The sequence below is a fragment of the Ahaetulla prasina genome, chromosome 3 (assembly GCF_028640845.1).
Source record: "Ahaetulla prasina isolate Xishuangbanna chromosome 3, ASM2864084v1, whole genome shotgun sequence".
In the NCBI taxonomy this organism is placed as follows: Eukaryota; Metazoa; Chordata; class Lepidosauria; order Squamata; family Colubridae; genus Ahaetulla; species Ahaetulla prasina.
The window spans coordinates 163810840-163830852 of record NC_080541.1 but is presented as its reverse complement, the minus strand read 5'-3'; the positions used below and the strand labels follow the sequence as shown (position 1 = coordinate 163830852).

The 20013-nt window shown below is 40.0% G+C and overlaps 1 protein-coding gene across 5 annotated transcripts in view; it reads left to right on the top strand.

Moving 5' to 3' along the window:
• The window catches only part of PATJ (PATJ crumbs cell polarity complex component), a 176975-nt gene that overhangs the window by 107650 nt on the left and 49312 nt on the right, over nucleotides 1-20013 (top strand). For all 5 annotated transcript variants that reach the window (XM_058178715.1, XM_058178716.1, XM_058178713.1 and 2 more), the window contains 2 exons: nucleotides 428-624; nucleotides 13225-13316. In XM_058178715.1, coding sequence (XP_058034698.1) covers nucleotides 428-624; nucleotides 13225-13316 — 289 coding nt within the window. The remainder of the gene's footprint in view (nucleotides 1-427; nucleotides 625-13224; nucleotides 13317-20013) is intronic.

The following is a 20013-nucleotide window of genomic DNA, read 5'->3' as shown; positions in this document are numbered from 1 at the left end:
TTTAAACTGTTTCTCTCCCTCTCTCTTACAGCTTAGCTTTCTATGGTTGCCAAGTGTATTGCCTTCTCTTTGATATCTTCTTGCTTTCCTCACTTACCTTGCTTTTAAATTTCTTTCCCTAAAATTGTTTTGGCATTTCTTCTACCCCCTGGAATTTTTCTTCCTTTAATAACAATAGTGCCTATTTAACTACAGTTGAACTGATACTTAGAGAATGAGGTTTTTATTCTTTTTTTTTTTGTATCTTTCCAATTGAGTTTGTGATCAATACAGTGAGATAACCTTCCAAAAAGAGATTGATTAAAATAGGCAGAATTCTGCGTGTGATGCCCTTCTTTGAGTAAATGTGACAAACTGGTTATGTTGCATGGTATATGCTTTCATATTTGTACTATATATTTCTCTCTTTTTCTTTCTCTATTTTTAGAGAAAATCAGACAAAGATATGCAGAACTTCCTGGAGAATTACACATTATTGAAATTGAAAAAGATAAGAATGGACTTGGACTCAGCCTTGCAGGCAACAAGGATAGGTCCCACATGAGCATTTTTGTTGTGGGGATTAGTCCAGATGGCCCTGCAGGAAAAGATGGAAGAATGCATATTGGAGATGAACTTTTAGAGGTAATTTTTGATTATATAAGGCTAATCAAATGGTTTTACTGATCATGGTGAAAAACAGTTGTTTAAGAGACAAAAAATAATGGGGGGAATTGCTATGATAGGGAAGTTATAAACAGCTCACCTTTGTCCAAAAACAGATCTATTTTTATGTCCCAACCTAGACTTCAGAGTTATTTATTTATTTATTTATTTATTTATTTATTTATTTATTTATTCATTCATATTTTTATACCGCCCTTCTCCGAAGACTCAGGGCGGTGTACAGCAAATAAAATAACAAAAATCCAAAACAAATTAAAATACTATAACAAGTTTAAAAATCTAATTCGACCGCTGTATACTTAAAATATTAGCTAAAATTTTCCAAAAGCTAAAACCCTGTTAAAAAACCCGCTAAAACCCCCCATATTAAAATCAATCAGGCCAGCCCCACTTGGTGAAAAAAGAAAGTCTTGAGCTCGCGTTTAAAGGTCCGGAGATCAGGGAGGAGACAGAGTCCCACCGGCAGCTCATTCCATAGAGCCGGGGCTCCCACAGAGAACGCTCTTCCCCTGGGGGCCGCCAGCCGACATTGACTAGTCGACGGCATCCTAAGAAGGCCCTCCCTGTGAGAGCGCACTGGACTTACCGGACAATGGGAGGTAACTGGCAGCAGCAGGCGGTCCCGTAAATATCCCGGTTCAATGCCATGGAGCGCTTTAAAGGTGATAACCAACAGCTTGAAGCGCACCCGGAAGACCACCGGCAACCAGTGCAGCCTGCGCAGGAGAGGTGTTACATGGGAGCTACGGGGAGCTCCCTCAATCTCCCGCGCGGCCGCATTCTGTACCAGTTGGAGCCTCCGGGTGCTCCTCAAGGGGAGCCCCATGTAGAGAGCATTGCAGTAATCCAGATGGGAAGTGACGAGGGCATGAGTGACCATGCATAACGAGTCCCGGTCCAGGAAAGGGCGCAATTGGCGAATCAGGCGGACCTGATAAAAAGCTTCCCTGGCAACGGCCGTCAAATGGTCTTCTAAAGACAGCCGTGCGTCCAGGAGAACGCCTAAATTGCACACAGATTCCCTGGGGGCTAACGATTCGCCCCCCACAGTCAGCAATGGGGTAAGCTGACTGTGCCGGGACGCTGGCATCCACAGCCACTCCGTCTTGGATGGGTTGAGTCGGAGCCTGTTCGTCCCCATCCAGACCCGAACAGCCTCAAGACACCGAGTCATCACATTGACAGCTTCGTTGGGGTGGTTCAGGGTGGAGATGTATAGTTGAGTATCGTCAGCATACAGCTGACAGCTCACCCCGAAACCACGGATGATCTCTCCCAGCGGCTTCATATAAATGTTGAACAGGAGGGGTGAGAGAATCAACCCCTGCGGCACCCCACAAGTGAATTGCCTAGGGATTGATCTCTGCCCCCCTGTCAACACCATCTGTGAGCGGTTGGAGAGGTAGGAGGAGAACCACCGTAAAACGGTGCCTCCCACTCCCAGGCCCTCCAACCGCCGCAGCAGGATACCATGGTCGATGGTATCGAACGCCGCTGACAGATCTAACAGGACAAGAACAGAGGAACAGCCTCTGTCCCGTGCCCTCCAGAGATCATCAATCAATTAAAGTGTTCCTGATGCTTTCAGGCAAACATGTAATTATCTGAATATGTTGCCTGGTTTTGTGGACTTAGAGACATCTACTTGGAAATATTCTCTGTCCCATAAAATAATGTAATTTATATGTGTGGAGTGTAGCAATTCCATTTGGTGAATATCTTTTATTTGGGATATTTATTCTATATACATTTTTCCTTCTATTGGGCTAGTATTAAAAGCTTCAAGTGCAGTCTGTGCTCAGTTATTTTAGAGTGATCCATATTAGAACTTATTACTTATTAAATTTATATTTCTCTCATCTCACTATCAAGCAACTCTGGGCGGTTTACAGTAACAATATAGATTACTGTAAAGTTAGAAATATTAAAACATTAAGCATTAAATTAAAACATTAACAACAGATTAGATAAAAAGAACAGTCTGTAAATAGGATGAAAGTAGATTCTTATTTAATCTCCTAGCCACCTCCAGAATGGGAAGCCATCATTGTGCCCCAAGGCAGTTGAATCTGATGAATCTAAATTGCGCGGCACAGCTGATCCCCCACCTCGCTGTTCTACTTATCTTTTCAAGCCTTCTTTTTGCACGTACTGTGCATGCACACACACGCAGCATGCAGTTGGCATGCAACACACATGCGCAGCCAGCAAACATGTTCAGATTTCACCACTGGCACAATGCTCCAGAGGACAGGAACCACAGAAGAAAGGGCTCTTTCCCTGGACCCTGCCAGCTACAATTCCTCGGATTACGGGACCCGCAAAATGCCTCTTCTGCTGGAATGAGCAGAGTGGGAGAATCCCATTGGAGTGATATGGTTCTTTAGGTAGCTTGGATCCATGTCATCAAGGTATTTAAACGTAATAGGAAACGCCTTATTGAATCTTACTTCTGGGTAGTCTTATAAAAACAGTAAATGGTTAAGTTAGTGTTTGCGCAGTTTATTTTAAATTCAGACTCAGTGATCAAAGACAAAAAGACTCAGTGATCAAAGACAAAAAGACTCAGTGATCAAAGACACCTATCTCAAGAGACCTGTTGTTTTAGTGGAGCTTCAAAAAGCATGTTTACAATAACAATTGTAGAAAAGTGTACTCTAACTAACCCAAAAATTCATGGATAAGAACATACAACACTGCCCTATATCTTGTCAGATTATTCATGGACATAGTCTGTATTCTCAGTAGACCTCCATTCTTTTACAGCTTCGCTATTTAACTTTCTACCAAACATATTCTTGTGTGCATCTACTGAGCTCTGACCCTTCCATACATTCCAGCAACCTCTTCGTTTTTATACAGATAGGAAAGCTATTATTCTGTCATTTTCAATTGCTTATCTGCTATGTGGGGACAATGCTAGTCTGGCAAGCATTAATAAGATAAAAAGGAAGGTTCTTTGAAAGCACTGGAAGAAAAAAGAGGAAGTTTTTTTTAAGAGCACTCTTTCTCCCAACAGAAAAAGAATTCAGACTCAGAAAAACGTTTACAGAAATTTCACACTTTAAAATAACTGGCTCTCAGTATAATTTCAACTATGTGACCTTTGGAGCAATCATATAGAACTGTCTTATTCACGTGTATTGTAACCTCCTTGTGGAGCCTCTGCATATGTTGATCGCCTAAAATTAATGAAAGCTGATGAATAATGGGAGCTGAAGTAGATCTAATGCATCTTGACAACTATCAGACAGCAGCAAAAAGATATTAAAAATTGGATTTCTGCTGGGCAGATCTGGTAGGCCTATGCTGAAATGCAAAAGATCTGAAGGCTAACAGATTAAACAAGACTGCCATAGATAGGTATGTCAAGAAACATTGCATTTTTAAAAATATATCTTTATTAAATTTCCAAAATGAATAAAATATAAAATAATGGGGGAAGGGGGGAAAGCAAGAGAAAAAAATTAAAGGTGTAACGGGAAAAGAAAAGAAATATATAAAAAGATATAGAAAATTCCAACTTTCTTCAGTGCAGGTAACAGATATAATAATGTTGCCTCTTACTCTAAGTTTAAACAAAAATTAAAGGTATAACATGTAGAACATGCATAACAAACTAAAGCAATAACATTACAGGATATTTCTATAATAGAAACAGATCTAGTCATCAAATCTGCAAATCAGAGTTTCTATCCTTTGTGAACAAGAAATCCAAAAGTAGTTTCCAAATGAAAACAAAATTAACAAATTTTTGCTTTTCATCAAAGTGACCAATTTTGCCATATTACTCAACTCCATTAATTTCACAACCCATTCTTCATTATAGGATTTTGTGTAACTTTCCACCTTTGTACATATAAAAGTCTTGCTGTTGTTATCATCATTTTAATTGTGCATCAATTTTCAGTATCTTCTGAATCAAAAAACATATATGGTCCCAATATTTTTTAGCACTTTCACAAGTCCACAAGGTGGTAAAAGGTACATCCATTACAGTGGTTAGAATGCAGTACTGCAGGATACTTCTGCTGACTGCCAACTGCCAGAAGTTCAGCACTTCAAGTCTCACCGACTCAAGATTGACTCAGCCTTCCATCCTTCCGAAGTCGTAAAATGAGGGCCCAGATGGGGGGGTCAATATGTTGACTCTGAAAGCCAGAGAGGGCTGTAACGTATCTAAGTCTAAGTGCTAGTGCTATTTCCAGCACTTACATGACATTTCCTTATACTCTGACAATTTATCAAGTGTTAAATACCAATGATACATCATTTTATAAACATTTTGTTTCACATTATAACTCAAATGTAAACTTCAGTCCTTTACTCCACATTTTCCCCTTGATCAAGCATAATATTATATCCAAAGTTTTTGCCCATTTAATCATACAATCTTTATTAATCCTCCTGATTCATTTTCATTAGTGTTTTAATATTTTTAATATTTTAATATCAATACTAAGATATTCGTCATTCGTATAGGTAGTCCTCAACTTATGACCATAATTGAGGCCAAAATTTAAGTTGCTAGGTGAGATTGTTGTTAAATGAATCTGGCTTCCCCACTGACTTTGTTGTCAGAAGGTCACAAAAGGTGATCATATGACTTTGGGACACTGCAACCATCATAAATATGAGTCAGTTACCAGGCATCTGAACTTTGATCATGTGACCATGGAGATGCGGCAATGGTTGTATGTGTGAAAAATGGTCATAAGTCATTTTTTTCAGTGCCGTTGTAACTTCGGACAGTCACTAACCAAACTGTTGAAAAGTCAAGGACTAGCTGTACATAGATTCCTTTCAAAATCTGTTTTTTCATCTACAAAAACAAAGTTGTTTTTATCCTATTTAAAATGATCTGACTCCATTGGTTTGATTTAATCTTCTAATTTTTTTTTATTTGCATTTATATCCCGCCCTTCTCCAAAGACTCAGGGCGGCTTACACTATGTCAGGCAATAGTCTTCATCCATTTGTATACTATATACAAAGTCAACTTATTGCCCCCCAACAATCTGGGTCCTCATTTTACCTACCTTATAAAGGATGGAAGGCTGAGTCAACCTTGGGCCTGGTGGGACTTGAACCTGCAATATTGCAGGCAGTTGTTGTTAATAACAGGCTGCATTAGCCTGTTGAGCCACCAGAGGCCCATTTCATACTTTTCATTAACATCTGTTGGTCGTTACTCTTAAAACCTACTAGCATACCAAAGTTCCTTAATTTTCCCATTAATATTTCTCCTCCTTTTAAAGCAGGGGTGTTAGATTCATGTTGTCACACTGGTGTCATGTGACATATTGGGACATTTTTCTCCTTTGCTAAACCAGATGTGAGCACAGCCAGCGTGTGATGCATCTGGCCCATGGGCCAGGAGTTCGACAGACCTGCTCTAGAGGATCTTCCAAAACTAACGCTACGTTATCTTCAAATGCCCTTAACTCAGTGGTGGGATTCAAATAATTTAACAACTGTTTCGCCCAGGGTCAGGTTGGTCGTTGTGGGAAGCATAGTCCATCCCTGTCTTCCAGCTCCATCACACATGTGGGATGAACCTCCCACGATGGCCAACCTGACCCTGGGTGAACTGGTTGTTAAATTACCTCCCCCCACTCCACTATCAATGAATCCTGGGTGCTACGCTGCGCTGCAATAGAGAAACAGGAAATGGAGCAGCCAGCATGAGGGGAGGAGGAGGAGGAGGGAAAAAAGGAAAGCAGCCTCTTCCTTCCCTCGCGCGGTCCACTCCATTTCTCCATTGCAGTGCTACACCACAGAGCTTCCCCTGCCCTGCCCATCAGTGCTTGGATCTGGCACCTGGGGAGTCTATTCTGCAGGGGCCTCCTTTGATTTATAGGAGAGACTTGTTTAAAGGGGGGGGGGCAGCAATGGAGGGATCAGTGAGAGCCAAGGGCTGCCTTTCTAAAAGTAGAGATTTGGAGGGAAAATGCAATGAGATGGGAGTTCCATGGAGCTTGGGCACTTCTGATCCTATGGCTGACCCTATGGCTGCTTCCCATGAGCTTTTGCCACAAGTGGCTTCTGGCAGCTGGGGAGTGGCCAGGCCCACCAGACCCTTCTCACCCCATCTCAGCACTCGGCAAGGGGAAGCACCTTGGAAGAGGAAGCCACTCTTTCTGGCTTGGGCATAATTACCTCCTTCAAGATGGGCAGCCATTGCTTTTTGTGCCTCTCTCAGGAAGACACCTCCCCAGTCCATGACAAATGCCACTGAGTAGGGTATTCGCACAACACAAATTTTGTTGCCATTCTGTCGCTCGCTCCCTCCCTGAATGCGGTCATGGGAAGGGTGCCACTGAAAAAGGCAGAGCAGGTGAGCGTGTCAAACCAGAGGCCTTTAGGAGAAGCACACCGTTCAGGGACGGAAAAAAGACACGGGTGGGCACTGCTCTCATGTTTCTTCTTCTTTCACTTTGTTGGGACTGGAGGTGCTTGCCGCCTTGAGTCGCCCTCCTGCTTTATCCAGTGACAGAGATGGCATCTTAGGAAGCCATGGTTTAATTATGGCATTCAGCATGTGATGGAATCCTCTTTCTTTGACCACCTTTCTTGGGGGAAATGAGGGCATCTGAGTAGTAGTTGAAGGAGGGGAGAGAGAAAGAGACCCCGCAGGGTTGTTGGCACCCTTCCTCAGGGTGTTTCAAACCTGGGTAAACTCAGAGAGAAAAGGGAGGAAAGAGAGAGGGAGGGATACACAAATAGGTGACTGGGCATGTGGCTGACAGTTGGCTTCCAGTGACAGTTGGCTTCCAGTGCCAGACAGGGAAGGGAAGCAACCAGGCTGCCGCTGCCTTTCATTAGTTCGTGTGGAGCAAGACAGGGCTCCTCTTACCATCTCTTCTGCCCCCTTTGCCGGGCATGGCAGGGCTTCCTGCCCCTCAGTTCAGCCAATTCGGCGAACTCCAGAAAAATTTAACTACCTGTTCTAGTGAATCGGTGCGAACCAGCTGAATCCCACTGCTGCCTTCACTTAGACATTTCTCGGGAAAACTTGATCGTGCAGCTCAGTTGCTTTTTAATAAATGTCTTAAACTTCCTTTTCAGAACCAAAACAATATTAAAATGACCTCATTTGTACTGTAAATAAGCATGGATACACAACATATATTGTAGAATATTGAGAAAAGCTTTCATTTACATTGATCTAGACAAAATGGGATACACACAAATCTAATAAAATTTAATAAATTTGCAAGAAGTAGGATAAAATGTCATGGGATCATCAACATATCTAACCTACTTTTTCAATGAAATTCCCTAACATATAAACTCCTGCTTATATTTTTGCATTAGCTGGTGGGTTACAACAATAGCAAGCCATACTGATTCATTGTAAACTATTATTATTTCAAAGAAAAAATATTAAAATAAGAGAACAATAACAATAATAGTAATGTAATAATTAATTATCTTATTTAATCTCCAAATTATTTGTCTATACTCTTCTGTTTTTTACTACTGTAATTAAGTAATTAAACAACCTGTTTTAAAAAACAGTTAATCATATGTAGTTCATTTACAAAGCATTTAAAAGATTAATTTTAGAGGGCAAAATATTAATTGTTGCTTAAATTTTCTCCAGGGGATGAAAATAATATTAATGAAATGTAAACATTCTTGAAAAACATAAGACCAAAAATAATAAGAAATCAAGAGTTAACCTTGAGTGCCCAGTTTAAGCTAAGTGGTTTTAGAAAAGGAAAGCAAACAGTTTAGTCAGAAATAATTTTTCAGACTAATAGAACTCACTTCAGGAAACAGCCATAACATCCTCTTCCTTAAATTTCACCTATTAGTTTTCATTATCTTACATGCCACATTCCCCTTCAGCGAAATATTTATGATGCCATCTGCTCTAAAATCGTTGCTTACAATTGGAACTGTCTAGGTTAAATAATGCTTTTAATTTTTGTTCATAATTTGGCTACTCAGTTTCGTTCATTTATCTTATTTCCTGTTGAAGTTTGCTATTTATTTTTCCTATTTACCTGCATTTCACTTGCCTCTAAATCAGTAGATTTTGTATGAGAGTAAACAATAGTTCATTCTTCCATGAAGCCTGCAAGAAATGTCAAAGTGCTTGAGCTTTTATTTTTTCAGAAGAAACAACATGCTCTGTGTGTGTTCATGGTTTAGGTACTCATATTCACAGTTTATAAAATTAGTAATAAAATAGCTTTTGCATCCTACCAAGAAAGATCAAACTTTCTGATTTTTCATTGGAAGCATTACAGGTAGTCCTTGACAAACAACAGTTCATTTAGTGACCATTCAAAGTTACAACGGCACTGAGAAAAGGGACTTATGGCCATTTTTCACACTTACGACATATGCAGCATCCCCATGGTCACATGATCAAAATTCAGACACTTGGCAACTGACTCACATTTATGATTGTTGCAGTCTTCTGGGTATCTTGTGATCCCCTTTTGCAACCTTCTGACAAGCAAAGTCAATGGGAAAACCGATTCAATTAACAACCGTGTTACTAATTTAACAAACGCAGTGATTCACTTAACAAATGTGGCAAGAAAAGTAATAAAATGGGGCAAAACTCACTTAATAAATTTCTCACTTAGCAACATAAATCTTGGGTTCAACTCTGGTCATAAATTGAAGACTACCCGTATTTGATTAAATCTACACCTGAGAGTTTGCAGCTGCTTAATATGCCAATCTTTTTTTTTTTGAAAAAAGTTTTTTATTTTTTTAAAAAAATAAAAAATCATTTTTGAACAGGGTATCAGTCAAGTACGTCATTAAACATAATTCAAATTTCACCCCCATTGTATTATATCCAATATATTTCCTTCTCCCTCTTAAAATTATTATTTGCACATAACTATCAAAAAATCTGTTCCATCCCCCCATTCTGAAATCAATATTTAAATCAAGTCTAGTCCCCATATTTTAACCCCCTTTTTACCCTACCCTCCTTTGTTCCAAATATAAGTTTTAGTTTCATCAAGACAATTGTTATTTCATAGTCCAATACCCAAGAGAAACAAAAAAGATCAACATAAAATCTTAGTTTTCTCTTAGATACCATTTCAGTTTCAATTTCATATTTAACATAATTCTCTTAGTTTTCCCAAGACATCATTAGTAATTATTCTATTAATTATCTCTTAAATTCTTAAATATCACAAATCCCAACTTAATCTGTAATGCTTTTAAATCAGAGGTCAGCCATCTAATTTAAAAAAACCTTTCTTAAAGCTACCTTGCACTCGCACAGACATATCCATCTTACTTGGGAATGTCCTGAGATCACAGAGACATTCCCCTCTTATCATCTTCCTCTGCCTCTAAATAACATATGCCTAAAGATTTCCATATATTATATATTATATATATAATATATTATATTATATATAAAGATTTCATCAGGTTCGCCTGATTCGCCAGTTGCGTCCCTTCCTAGACCGGGATTCCCTATGCACGATTACTCATGCCCTCGTCACTTCCCGCCTGGACTACTGTAATGCTCTCTACATGGGGCTCCCCTTGAAGAGCACCCGGAGGCTCCAACTGGTCCAGAATGCGGCTGCATGGTTAATAGAGGGAGTGACTCGAACCTCCCATGTAACACCTGTCCTGCGCAAGCTGCACTGGCTTCCGGTGGTCTTCCGGGTGCAATTCAAGGTGTTGGTTACCATCTTTAAAGCACTCCATGGCATAGGACCGGGTTATTTACGGCCTAGCGACCTGTGCGCTCCCATAGGGAGGGCCTCCTCAGGGTACCGTCAATCAAACAATGTCGATTGGTGACGCCCAGGGGGAGGGCCTTCCAAAAAAACCTCTATTTTCTTAACATAGATTCCTTAACATTCATTTCCCTCTTTCCCCACTATTTTTATAATCCTTTCTTCAATTCCCCAAAACATTATTAATAATTATTCTATAATTATCACTTGTATTCTTGTTTAAGTATCAAAATTCTCTGCTTGTTCTTTAATATATCTAAATCTGAGGTCAGCCATCCAAGATCCTTTCTTAAAGCTGTCTTGCAATCGCACTGACATATCCATCTTCCTGGAAATTGTCCTGAAGTCACGAAGACAATTCCTTCTTATATTTCTTCCTCTGCTTCTAGATGTCACTCTTTAATACAGTTGCAGTTGTCCATTTTGTTTCAATCATGCTTAAGTGGCAATTGAATTTCTTCTTGTTCTTAGATGTTTTAAATCATAAAGGTCAGCTTTCTTATTCAAAATCCTTTCTTAATAATATCTTGCAATCACACAGATATATCCATCTTTCTTGAAATTATCTTGAAATCACAAAGACAATTCTTTCTTTCATTTCTTTGTCTGCTTTTAGGTGTCCTTCTTTAATTTACAGTCACAAATAACACAGTATCCATTTTGTTCCTGTGATACTAGACCACACCTTTTCTTTGTCTTCGCTTGTTTCCCTTTTTCCAAATTTTATCCCATCTTAATAATTTCTTTATATTTCTTTCAGTCCCAAATTACAGAGAATAGAGGGATTTAGGGTATTCCATTAATATCAATGTAGTATTTCCTTTGGTTCCTTTCTCTTTTTTCTTTTCTTATGTATATCTTAAATAGTCAATCAAAACTTCCAAAAATCTCAAAAAATTGTTTAATTAGAAGATAACTTATTTTCCTTTATTTAGTTGGGGCTCTAAACTTCAATTCCAAGCCTTCTTTGTCAGAATTCAGGTATCTTTTAACTTATTTCCTTCCGTTTTCACTTTCACTTAAAGTTAGCCGCTATTTCAATGTTTCTTTTAAGCTTGTGCTTATTTCCACAAAAATGTCTCTTCATGAGCTGGTGTCAACTCACCCGGCTTTGATATCCTGGTCAGATTTTAAGCTTCACCTCCTGCCCATTCTTGTGGCCGTCCCAATTTTGGAGCAGCTGATGGCGGCTGCAGTTCCTCCTCGCTGGATCGAGGAAAAAAGGCCGGAGCTACAGGGAATTTGCAACTTCCCTGTTCGGTCCAGCTGCTCCCTCATTCTTCGCTGCCTCTATGGGGCAGCTATGGTCCTGAACGCACCTCCATTTCGAGGTGACTATCGGTGCTTACCCCGGAATTTTGGGGGCTTGCGACCATTCCATCGTGACGCTGGCCATGCCTCCTTAATGTGCCAATCTGTGACATCAGGCTTGGCTTTTGAAAATGAAAAGCATGTTTGGTTTATACCAGAGGTGTCAAATTCATAGCCTGCGGGACAGATGTGTCATGTGTCAGTTTAGTGAAGGGGGAAAAGTCACGATATGTCATGTGACAACAATGTGACGCTGCGGGTTTGACATGCTTGGCTTATACCCTTGGCATAGATACATGGGAGAATTTCAGTGAAAGGATTTTTGCTTACATTTTAAAAGGTACAACTCAGAGCTTAGAAAGAAGTCTTTAAAAGAATCACCTTTACAAAAATGTATCCAGCAATTAATTTTATGTAATTTGCCACTTTCATCAATAATTTATTTTAAAATTACAGCCCAATTCAGTTTTAACACATTTTCCCAGCGCTTCTAGCTATAAAAAATAACAGTACTATTTGATTTTCGGGTTCTTTCTGACTTCAGTGTATAGAAAATGATATTTTCCAATTTGTAGAGTATTTTTTTTAATTTTGCTATAACAGAAAAGCCTTAATTTCTTTAAATTTCCATTCCTAGATTTGTTACTTCCCATGTATAAAGCCATCTTTGTAGCAACTAACATCCCAATACGTTTATTAATCTTGACAGTGTCATAAATTGCATAATATGCACATACACATACACATCTTGCATGTGAATAGGGCCATTAAAGAAATCATTTTGTGCGTGCTCTCTTTCTCTCTCTCAGAAATTTAATTGTACAAGAAATATAATTTTTTAAAGCTGCTAGCATTCCTGTGACCGTTTGAAAAGACACCCCTAAAAGTTAAAACTTGCTTTATATGGAATTCTGCCACGATTTCAAATTTCTAAGCAGATGCCTTGAAAAAGTTTAGCCTTAACTATTTTTTGCCTTTTGTGTACGTATTGTCTTAATAAAACTGCTGGTGTGCTTACATCTCTCCTGTAATGCTGATCTGTGACTTTAGAAAGGAAAATGGTAAACTAAGGTAAAACTCCAATATGGCTTGACTTAATATAATAGGTTCCTGGATTGGAGATTTAAATCTCCTTTATTCTGCAGCATTTCTAATACATTCAATAATATTGTTTGAAGTTGCATATGCCCCAAATTATGTTCATGCAATCAATCTTACTCCCCAAATTATAGCAATGACATAATTATTTCCTGTTGATTATCAGCATTATTCACATGATTGGCTAATGCAATGCTTTAAAAAACAAAAACCCCAGAAACATCCTGCTTTTCAAGGAAGAAATTACAGTCTCTTCATCTACCTTGCCCTTTTGCTTTTCGTTATTTTTGGCTGTAACTCAAAATAAGATTTAGAGAAAGGGAGGGAGAGCTATACAATGTAATAAAATTACAAAGTAATAGTGGACCTTTTGTTTCTTTTTAATTGGTAACTGTGCTAAATGTTCTTTACAAAACAGATAAATAACCAGATTTTATATGGGAGAAGTCACCAGAATGCTTCTGCAATAATTAAGATGGCACCATCAAAGGTCAAACTGGTATTTATACGGTAAGAATGATAATTATTAACAGTTGGGCTGATGAGGTCAAGAATTAATGGCCTGAACTGGGAAGTGAGAAATAAAAGATTCAGTATTGTCATAAAGCTGAAAGCTGCTAACATGTTTCGTCAAGGGCAAAATATTTAAATGTTTTGTAGCTATTTTGTACCAAAAGTGAAGGCTGTCACATTAGCTATGCAGAAAAAAAAGTCAGAAATTCATTTGAGGCAGTAACTTCATTAGGCTAATTGAGGATTGCACAGTTAAGCTTTTGAATTTAAAGAATTCTTCATCATGCAGCTGTACTTTAGAAAAGAAGAAAAAGTGAGGAAGAGTAACTATGGTTAATAATGTGTTTAGGCCAATTGTAGTAAAGGAATATAGCATGTCAATACATCCCAAAGGTGCTTTTTCAGGAGGCAAGTGGGCTTTCATGTTTTTCTTTGAAGACATTTCGTTCTCATCTAAGAAACTTCTTCAGCTCTGAGTGGATGGGGAATGGAAGGATTTATATTGCTTGCAGACAGCTGGTCAATTTTAGCACAAGAGTATCAAACTGGTGGCCCGTGGACTGAATGCGTCACATGCAGGCTACGCCCGCCCCAGCTCTGCGAAGGGAAAAAAGTAGTGAAATGTCATATGATGGCAATATAATGCCATGAGTTTGACACCCATATTTTAGCGAGTCATTGAGGCCACCTGGAGATTTATCAGGGTCACCTGAGTAGTGTAAATGGGTGTGGAGCCTGGAGAACTATTGAAAGTACTGTGTTCTGGACTGGAGATAGATGATGTTGTATCCCTCCCCTTCTGTTGAGAGACAGCTGTTTAATTTTTGACATAGATAGCCTCTGACCCCGTTTTCAAACCTGCTGTCCTCTCTGTCCAAAATGTGAACTTTGCTGTCTTCAAAATAGGATTCTCAAAAAAAGCTTCTGTGATGGAGAAATAAGTAAACAGATGGATTTACCCTCTCTACTTTTAAAACTATTAAGAAAGTGTTAATAATAATCGTGGGTGTGTGCATTCAAGCCATTCAAGGCTTACCTGTGTATCTGCAGAATCCCCTCCTCCAGCACCTTCATCTTCACCAGGATTGTCTTGGCCCATTAGATCCTGTAGGCAGCAGGTGCTGGTGGTCCCATACTTCTGTGAAGTGAAGGAACCCTTGGTGGTGAGAATAACAGAATAATAGAGTTGGAAGGGATCTTGGAGATCTTCCAGTCCAATCCCCTGCTCAAGCAGGAGACACTATATCATTTTCAGCAAATGGTTGTCCAGTCCCTTCTTAAAAGCCTCAGTATTGGAGGTATGGAGGTAGCAAGTTCTGGAATAACCTCCTCTTGGAGATCAGACTAGCCACATGTCTGGTGGATTGGTGTTAAAACCCAATTTATTTTGAGAGGATTTTCTTGATTTAATAGATTGTGTCATTTTGTAATTTTATTTACTTATTCAAGTAAACAATAATCTTCTATATTTATTGTCATTTACATTATTCTATCGTATGTATTTTAACTCTAACATGTTGTAACAACTCTGTAACAACTGGCTTGCAGTTGAAGAAAAACACAAAAAACCCTGGGGAAAAGTACATTTATTTACTTATTTTGTATTGTGTATGTGGCTTTTAGCCAGAATTAGATACTCTTTTTTAGGAAAAGGTCAAAACAGCCATTCTTCTCTCACCTGGTACTTTCAGATGTGTTGGACATACCAAGGAGTTGTTGAATGCTATTCTACACATGTTTTGTTTCTTATAAAGGACAATATTGGTAGTTCAGGATTGAAATGAGGGGTCCCTGGTGCTCTCTGGGCTTATTTGCTTTCTTGTAGACATTTCATTAGCCAAATTAGGTAACATCATCAGTGCTAGTTTTATTTCTTGTTTGGAAGAAAAATAATGGAAGATGGCTGTTTCTGAGTCTCTTTCCAATACTCAGTTTTTAATACCGAAACCAAAGAATAATACTGAGTAAATACTGTTGCTGAGTTAATCTTTACACCAGATGTTTGTTTTGAAATGTATCTTAATATATAGTTTAATCTTAAACTCTACTGTGGACAGGTCATGACTACAAAGGAAAAGCAGTACTATTAAAATAAACCCTCTCCGCTTTTTATTCCAAGACTGTCAAGACTGGGTGATTAATGATCTTGCTTCCAGCCTCCTTTTCCTTTTACACAGTTATTGAAGATTAAATGTCATGTACAAAAGTTTACTCCCTGCTGCTTAATTGGGAAATGGGTTGGGAGAAAGCGTGGCAAAAAAGATACACAGAATTGGATGTTTTCATTGTGACTGGTTGTGATGCGAGAAATTAAATGACCAAAAGAAATTTGGTCCTGTTGTAACTCTAAATATATTTGATTTTCTTATGTATTTAAATTAGAATATAACTGCAAAAGAAGAATTTATCTATTAGAGGTACAATGTGTAGATTGATCTAATCATTCTAATGTCTGTAAAATTTACAATATGTGAGAAGTTTTCAATCTCCCTGTCACCACATGGGCAAATACGCTCGAGCACAGGGATTTTGCTATATCTGCCTTGAAGAAATGCAGGGGACAATCTAGGCCGCATTCTGTCCATTTCCTCAAAGGAGAAAAGTTCACAGGCCAAAAGGAGTTCCATGTAGATTATCAAGATGGAAACCTAATTACTGTCACTCTATTCATGAGAATTCCATCTCATCACTAACATTGTTTGGCAAATTTAGGAATTGGAAGGAGATAGTAGAAACTAGGGGCAATGACACAGAGCATGTTCATTTGTTAGCAATGAGATTTGATATTCTCTTTGGAACTTGATGTCTGTCTAAACAAAACGTTTGAATTAAAGATGAGATCAGAGGGCTCCTAGGTCTTTTCCTTTTTATTTTAACATCTTAACTTTAAAGGAAATCAAAGCTAGTTTATGAATAACTTCTCTTTTCCCTCATAATTCAGTCATAAAATTTATATTGCTTAATAGTTGCAGGATGGGAAACAAAATGCAAATACTTTATTTTTTTATACAAAAGATTATTTTACTGTTTAAAATATATCTGTAATGGAACAGTTTTGTTTGGAGCAGAGCTAAAATACCAACAAGCGCAACCAACTAGATAATGAGAAGCAGCCTCTTTTGACCTAAATTCTTGTTTTCTTTCTATGATGAATTTGGCTTTGTGTGATTAAAAAATATTGCCTGTTTAAAATCACACACAATGCCATTTTAGTGGAAATGGGAAAGGGCAGATACCAAGAATACCTTAAATATTAGTCACCCGAGTCATGCAGCTACTGCTCAAAATGGCAACCCAATAGAGAGTTGTTCATCTTGCCATAGATGAATGTTGTGGTTTTTGTTCTAAATGCATATCACTGACTTCCAATTGAAATTTTTTGTCTGATTTTTCCAGCAGATAGAACTTTTCTGCATATATGAAAGTTATATGCCTGCCTGCCTGTCTTCTTTTCTTCCTTCCTTCCTTCCTGTCTTCCTTCTTCCCTCCCTGCCTTTCTTCTTTCCTTTCTTCCTCGCTTTGAATCCGACCAGAAGCAAATAGGCAACGAATGGTTGTAGTGTTCTAGGAGTGCACATAACTGTCCATGCTGCTCCATTCTGTATCAGCTGAAGCTGCCAGATATTTTTCAAGGGCATCTCTATGTAGAGTGCAGTTGTAGTAGTCCAATCTGGCATGAGTGATTCTTAGCAGGGCAACAGGCAGACTGACACATAAGATAAAACTGTGCAAATTCCCTCCTAGTCATTATTGCCAGCTGCTCATTAAGCAGGAGTCATGATTCAAAGAGAATGACTGGGTTGCATCCTGGGTCTGTCTAATATTTCCTTAATTTCCTTCTTAGAACTTTATGTCCAAATTTAGTTTAGAGCCATTAAATGGGATGTTGACCGGCCAATTATATGACTCTAGTGAATATCCATAGTTTTTCTAATGATATTCCTTGATTCCATTCATTTACTTTATTCATTATATTTATCCTTTTTTTTACTTCTCTCAATCTTGCTTTTTCTACTCTATTTTCCACTTTTCATCCTCCATTTGCATCAGACGTTCGAAATATTTGAATTACTAGCTATTGATCATTTTCTCAAAGGAACAGTTAGCCCACCCACTTTGTTTTTGTCCAAAATTGATCAATTAGTTCTTCTTAAGGTCTAGGACAGTGATGGTGAACCTTTTTTCCTGGCACTCAATGGCCCGGTGGGCTCGGTAGGCCTGTTTTTTGCCCTCCCTAGGCTCCAGAGCCTTTCTAGGAGCCTGCAGAGAGCAAAAACAGCCTTCCCCACCCCTGGAGGCCCCCCGGAGGCCCTCCAGAGGCCAGAAATGACTCATTTCCCAATGGCAAATGGGCCGTTTCTGGCTTCTGGAGAGTCTCCTGGGGGGGAAGCCATTTTAACCCTCCCCAGTCTCCTAGAAAGGCTCTGGAGCCTGGGGAGAGTGAAAAACGGGCCTTCCCCACCCACCCTCCCAGAGGCCCTCCGGAGGCCAGAAACAGCCTGTTTCCTGGCTTCCAGTGGGCCCAAAAGGTCCCGCCGGACCTGAACTAGGGCAACGCTAGGCATATCATGCCTACCGATATGGCTCCGTGTGCCACCTGCAGCACACGTGCCATCTGCAGCACGCGTGCCATAGGTTCACCATCACGGGTCTAGGATAATCCTCTATCCTCTAAATCTTGCTGAAAATCTCCCATTTGATTCAATTTCTTCCAATTATGCCTTGTTCACTTGGCTGTATTATAAACAGATTTGGAGATTAACAGTTTCCTGTCTTATCTCCCTTATTTCCTTTTTTTTTATTCCGACGCATTCTACAACATTTTTCTAAATTCAGCTCTTATAGTAGTTTCTCATTCAAGATACTTCTGGATGAAATTTTGAATGCACATCCATAATCTTAATATATTCCAGTTTCTGGCATGATCTATGTGATCAAAAGCCTTGCTGCATCAATAAAGCAGAAGTTAATTTCCTCCTTAAACACTCTTGCTCTCTCCTTTATCCAACTAAAGCTAAACATCTGATCTCATGGCCTTTTGCCCATTCATTTATCTTTTCTCTCATCAACCGTGGATATTTTCTTCTGTGCAAGATCTTATTCAAAACACTGTATGCATGAGAAGTATTGCAATGATTCAATTAGATTCTTTCTTCCCCTGCAACTCCCTTTTTTAGCATAGCTATATACAATGATATTTTCCAGTCTCTAGCCCCTGTGGTAGTCCTGTCCACATTTATCATGTTAGAGCTGTTGACACTTTAGCTAATAGCTGTGCAGCTTTAAGCCGCTCGGTCATTTTTTGTTTTTTGGCTGCTATGCTATTTTATGTTGTTTCTGCTGTTTTCAGTTTTGGTTCTTTATTTATTTATTTATTTATTTATTTATTTATTTATTAAATTTGTATACCGCCCTTCTCCCAAAGGACTCAGGGCGGTTCACAGCCAAGTAAAATAGACAATATATAAATACAATTAAAATACAGTTAAAAAACTTATTAAAATTGGCCACAATTAAAATTTAGAGCTAAAACCCATTTAAAAACCCATAAATTTAAAAACTAACCCAGGCCAGCGCAGATGAATAGGTAGGTTTTAAGCTCGCGGCGAAAGGTTCGGAGGTCCGGAAGTTGGCGAAGTCCTGGGGGGAGTTCGTTCCAGAGGGCGGGAGCCCCCACAGAGAAGGCCCTTCCCCTGGGCGTCGCCAGACGACACTGTCGCACCGACGGCACCCTGAGGAGTCCCTCTCTGTGAGAGCGCACGGGTCGGTGAGAGGTATTCGGTAGCAGCAGGCGGTCCCGTAAATAACCCGGCCCTATGCCATGGAGCGCTTTAAAGACGTTCACCAAAACCTTGAAGCGCACCCGGAAGGCCACAGGCAGCCAGTGCAGCCTGCGCAGGATAGGTGTCACTCGGGAGCCACGAGGGGCTCCCTCTATCACCCGCGCAGCTGCGTTCTGGACTAACTGTAGCCTCCGGATGCCCCTCAAGGGGAGCCCCATGTAGAGAGCATTGCAGTAATCCAGACGAGACGTCACAAGGGCGTGAGTGACTGTGCACAAGGCATCCCGGTCAGAAAGGCGCAATTGGCGCACCAGGCGAACCTGGTGGAAAGCTCCCCTGGAGACGGCCGTCAGGTGTCCATCAAAAGACAGCCGTTCATCCAGGAGAACGCCCAAATTGCGCACCCTCTCCATCGGGGCCAATGACTCGCTCCCGACAGTCAGCCGCGGATTTAGCTGACTGTACCAGGATGCCGGCATCCACAGCCACTCTGTCTTGGAGGATTGAGCTTGAGCCTGTTTCTCCCCATCCAGACCCGTACGGCTTCCAAACACCGGGACAGCACTTCGATAGCTTCATTGGGGTGGCCCGGTGTGAAAAGTACAGCTGGGTGTCATCAGCGACAGCTGGTACCTCACACGAAACCACTGATGATCTCACCCAGCGGCTTCATATAGATGTTGAACAGAAGGCGAGAGAATCGACCCCGCGGCACCCACAAGTGAGGCGCCGCGGGTCGACCTCTGCCCCGTCAACACCGTCTGCGACCGGTCGGAGAGATAGGAGGAGAACCACCGATAAACGGTGCCTCCCACTCCCAATCCCCCAACCGGCGCAGCAGGATACCATGGTCGATGGTATCAAAGCCGCTGAGAGGTCTAATAGGACCAGGGCAGAGGAACAACCCTATC